The sequence below is a fragment of the Myotis davidii genome, unplaced genomic scaffold, assembly GCF_000327345.1.
Source record: "Myotis davidii unplaced genomic scaffold, ASM32734v1 scaffold512, whole genome shotgun sequence".
NCBI lineage: Eukaryota > Metazoa > Chordata > Mammalia > Chiroptera > Vespertilionidae > Myotis > Myotis davidii.
The window spans coordinates 1,880,508-1,885,394 of NW_006284323.1; the positions used below are offsets into that span (position 1 = coordinate 1,880,508).

The 4,887-nt window shown below is 54.9% G+C and overlaps 1 protein-coding gene across 1 annotated transcript; it reads right to left on the minus strand.

The window, feature by feature from the left end:
- Nucleotides 1-468: 468 nt before the first annotated feature.
- On the minus strand, nucleotides 469-3,331 carry TFF3 (trefoil factor 3). Its single transcript, XM_015569066.1, has 3 exons — nucleotides 3,177-3,331; nucleotides 1,815-1,961; nucleotides 469-668 (listed from the first exon to the last, which is right to left on the minus strand). The coding sequence occupies exons 1-3, from the start codon at nucleotides 3,256-3,258 to the stop codon at nucleotides 655-657; spliced, it is 243 nt and encodes an 80-aa protein (XP_015424552.1). The 5' UTR covers nucleotides 3,259-3,331; the 3' UTR covers nucleotides 469-654.
- Between the last annotated feature and the right edge of the window lie 1,556 nt (nucleotides 3,332-4,887).

Consider the following 4,887-nt stretch of genomic DNA (forward strand, 5'->3'; position numbering starts at 1 on the left):
GGAACCCTACTTCATTTATTCGTATAGCAGGGTCTATTTTCAGAAGAAAGAAAGCAAGAGGTGGCCACCCAAGGTGAAACACATGTTAAACCTGACTTGCAAATAAATGCAAAAAAGTGCCACTTTGCAATATGCTTTTATTGGCTTTCTCTCCACGGAGAAAGACATGACTATTTTCTTTTTTGAAACTTACATTTGAAGTGTCTTAGCTCAGCCTGCAGGAGGCAGTGACCTCTGGAAGGTGGCTCGCCCTCCCTATCTGTCTGCTCTGGGTCTGAGGTCTGCAACAAACCCACAGGCCGTGCAGCAACTTAGGGGTGATTTTCCGCTCCCGCTCCCCGCTCCCCGGGCTGGGGCAGACCCTCTGCTCTGAGATGCTACGACACCCCCTGCTGTCCCTCATCTGTGTGTGACACGCTGACAAGAGAATGCGAGCGACTCTGCAGAAATAAAGCACAAAACACAACATCTCAGGAATAGAGACCTGTCCTCATGCTGAGCGTGGATCTTTATTCTTTAGAACATGGGGCCCCAGGCATTAGCTTTCAGCCAGAGCCTGGCCAGGAGCAGGGGCTAGGAAAGCAGAGATGAGCAGGCAGGACGTCGGAGTGCGGACATTCACCTCCCACGGTGTGCAGGGCAGTGGGCGTGGCTTCAAAAGGTACATTCTGGAAACAAAGCACAGCATACGTCACCGGGAGCAGGTCTCCTCCCCACCCCGCAGCTGCCCGGCTTCTCAAGGTCAAGACAGGCTCCAAGGTCAACGCCTTATGCTGCATTCTCCCCCAAGTCACTGGGGAAGTGCTGAGTCCCGCACCTTGTGGGAGATCAGCCACATGCCCCACTGGGCCCTGGGGTAGAGGAGGGCAGATGATCAATGAGGGGGGTCTCTGCAGGGACACCCAGTGCCGAGGAAGGGATGCAGCCCCCTCCGAATTATCCTGGGACAAAGGGCAAGAGCAGCCCCTTGGGTGCCGCCTCCAGGCAGGTGTCCTCCTTAGCAATAGCTGGCACTTGGCTGCCAGATGGCTTACAGTGACCTCTGCACCCAGGATGTGTGAGGTGGGGCCGATGGAACCAGGGCAGCAACCACCCCTGTGCATGCCAGCTGTTGCTGACAGGGGGTTCCCGGGTGGTTATCTTGCACCCCACTGCACCACCGAGGGAGGGGGCAGGGAGGGGATGCACTTGTGATGGGGTGTGGAGTCACCAGGGCTCCACGCCCAGCGCTGCCACCTGCCTGCATGTCACCAATGTTGGTGGTTTGTTTGCTGATCGGCCCAGCTTTCCAAACCCACGCAATGTCCGTTTCCCTCCAGGATAGAGTTTAAATTAGTTCCTCTATATCAGCGATTCTCAACCTGTGGGTCGCGACCCCTTTGGCGGTCGAATGACCCTTTCACAGGGGTCACCTAAGACCATCCTGCATATCAGATATTTACATTATGATTCATAGCAGTAGCAACATTACAGTTATGAAGTAGCAACGAAAATAGTTTTATGGTTGGGTCACAGCATGAGGAACTGTATTTAAAGGGCCAGAAGGTTGAGAACCACTGCTCTATATAATGCCTTGACTTTGACACCTTTTTGAAACAAATGCTTTTGTATTTTTGCACAAACCACTTGGCAACAGGACAGCAGGGAACTGGTGGCTGGCTGCCCTGGCATGAAGCCACTGACTGAGGCCTCTGCCAAGGAATAGCCATGGCACTGGGTGTCCTGCCCAGGGCCCAGGGGCGTGTGGCTTCCTGGGCACCTGGAGGCTCCGGCACGTGCCCAGAAAGGACCTAGTGCCCGGGGGACCGGCTCACCTGTCTCCTGCAGAGGCTTGAAGCACCAGGGCACCTCGGGGATGCTCGAGTCGAAGCAGCAGCCCCGGTTGTTGCACTGCTCTGGGGTGACCTCGGGGTAACCGCAGTCCACCCTGTCCTTGGCCGGGATGGCACACTGGCTCTCCGCTGCCCAGACAAAGCCCAGTCAGCTGCCAGCGCCCTGCTGGCTTGGGGTTGGTCTGTTGGCTCCGTTTGGCAAGTCTGCACCCTCTTCCCTCTCCCCTCCTGAGTTCAAAGGGTATGACTCCCTCCCCAACATTTGCTTGAGGCAAACCCTCTTTCTGTGTAAATATTGAAAAAGAAACGTTCCGTAGGTGATCTGGCTTCCTGCCTGCGCGCTTCCTGCGCCTTGTCGGAAGTCACTGCGGGCCCGTGCTCCCACAGGCTGGCAGTGGCCAAGGGAATCAGGGCCCCTGAACCCGGAAACCAAATTCCCTTTGTTTACCTACAGGAACCCCTCCCCACTTAAATGAAAAGCTTAACAGGTATATACATTCAGTAGAGCGAGTCACAGTACACACAGAGCTTTTTGCTTCCTTCCTGCACCTGCCTCCCCCCAGATGGGACAGCTGGTCAACCTTCCCTGTGTGTCCTGGGGTCTCTAAGCCTATGTCCAAGGTGAGAAGTCCACTGGGCCTCAGCACCTAACTACGTCTGGTTAGGAAGATGGAAATCACACAGAACCTCCTCAGTCCCCTCTGCGGCTGCCAGCCAGTCCGAAATTCCTTACTCCCGGTTCCCAAACATTGGAATCAGCTGGGGATCTTGAAACACCCCTGTGGCCCCACCCCACCCCGGAGACATTCAGACAGAATCGGGCGCATCCTGGGCTCCGGTGAGTCTAACGGGCACCCAGTTTGGGAACTGCTGCCTTTGACACAGCTTGGTAGGTGACCTGACGAAAGCCGCACCCTCATTTCTTCAAGCCACACACACACCCCCACCCGGAGGTGCCCGGCAAGGGCGGAATGACTGCGGAATCGTTCTGGAAGTCACCTTGTCATATGTCTGACTTTTTGTTTGGGACAGTGGGCTAGGTAGGCACTGGCTGTGGCCGGCCGGCCCTGGGGTCTGACCCTGATGGGCAGGGTTGCCTTAGGTCTGTTATGAACGTCCTGAGCCTCAGTGTCCTTGTCTAAAATGGGGACAGCAAGAGCCAGTTTACAGGGCTATTGAGAGAAAAGGTGTGTCGCTGGTAAGCAGCAATTATTCAATGCATGTGGGGGCCTGGTCACCTTCCTCAGGTCCCCAGAAAGCCCCCGAGCCTGGATCTTCTGTGTCCCGTCCCCGCGTCCCGGGTCCCCACTGCCCCCAGGCCCCCGCTCCTGCTGTGGTACTTACACAGGCCGACGTACTGCGCAGACGAGCTGGAGATCCCCAAGGCCAGGACCACCGCCAGCAGCCAGAGCCCTCTGGCCTCCATGGTCACTGCAGGCTCTGGGGACCCGGCTGCTCAGAGCCCTCATTTATACCCCTGTGTTTGCACAGGCTTCTGGTCTCTGTTTGGAGATGGCCCTTCCCTGCAGCTGGCCACGCCCGCTTTTCCTGGCACCTGATTGTACAGCCCCCAGAGTCCTGGCTCCCTGAGCAGAGAGGGTGGTGCGACCCCACTGTGGTGTGTGGGGGTTCACACTCCTCCCTCAGGGGTGGGGCTGTGCCTCCCCACGGCAGCCTGGCCAGGAGGAGAGAAGATGGGGCTGATCATCAGTATCAAGAGCCCAGCCTGGAAGAGGCCGGAAGGTTCCCTCTGCAATGACAGGAGTCCCTGGGCCACTTAGTCCCAGGTTGACCCTGGGTCATGAGAAGATGGGCAGCAAACCCCACTCAGGTAATTCGTGCCTGCGAGTTCATTTTTCTCTCACGGCTCTTGCAAGGTACAAATTCCTTTCCTTCATTGTTGGCATTTTTCCAGCAAATAAATATGTTTATTATTAATTACATTTAAATAAATGTATTAAGTAAAGTTATTCGATACATTTTTGTTGTTGTTAATCCTCACCCAACGATATCTTTTTCCCATTGATTTTTGAAAAGAGTGGAAGGGAACGGGAGACACAGAGAGAGAAATATCCATGTGAGAGACAGACACCAATTGGTTGCCTCCTGCCTGCGTCCTGACTGGGGATTTAGCCTGCAACCACGGTACATGCTCCTGACCGGAATCAAACCCAGGACCCTTCAGTCCTCAGGCCGAGGCTCTACCCATTGAGCCAAACTGTATAGGGCTATTCAATATATTTTAATAAAAATATAATACGTGCAGTTGGTTTTTAAAATCAGACAGTGCAAAAGCCCCCTCCTGTTTAGCAGTGTTCATGTTTAATACTTTCTTAGGTGTTTTTCCAGAAATGTTCTCTCTAGATCTAAGCACACTTAACACAAATGGGAGCTTACTAGATGCGTTTGCCCAGCTTGCATTTTCTTTCAATGAAGGCTGTACCTGGGAAAGTGTTCTGTAACAGCACATCTAAATGAATTGGGAATGTTTCTACCCATTTTCCACAGGAGGAAAATAAGACTCAGAAATGAAGGTGGCCGTCCAAGGTGACTAGTAGGCCCCGTGGAGCTGAGGTTCAACCACCTCCGTGGGACCCTGAGGGCTCAGCTGTCCGTCGCAGCCCCCGCTGTGCAGGCGATGCTGGGTGAGGCGGGAGAGGGTGGGTCCTCTTATTGCTGTGACCCCTCTCTCTTTTCTGCCTGCAGAATTCTTACCTATCTGTTCAGCACCAACGTTACCCAGCGACCTTCCAGGAACCGCGGGTGGGTTTGGTGTATCATCCCAGAAGCTGGTCGAGCTCAGCCCCTGGGTTTGGGGGACGCGTTGGGGGAAACTGACTACCCGAGGGTTTGTCCATGGAGTTGTTCTTCACCAAGTAGCCAATGGGGACAGGCTGTGCACGCGTGGGCGACAATGGCCTTGTCACACCGTGTGACTCCCTAGCCCCAGCCCCAGCCCCTCGCACTTAGTGAGCCCCAGATGAGTGGACTTGGGGCGACACTCCTCACCAGGGAGCAGGGCTGCCCCCTCCATGGCCAGTGCGGGCTAGAGGCA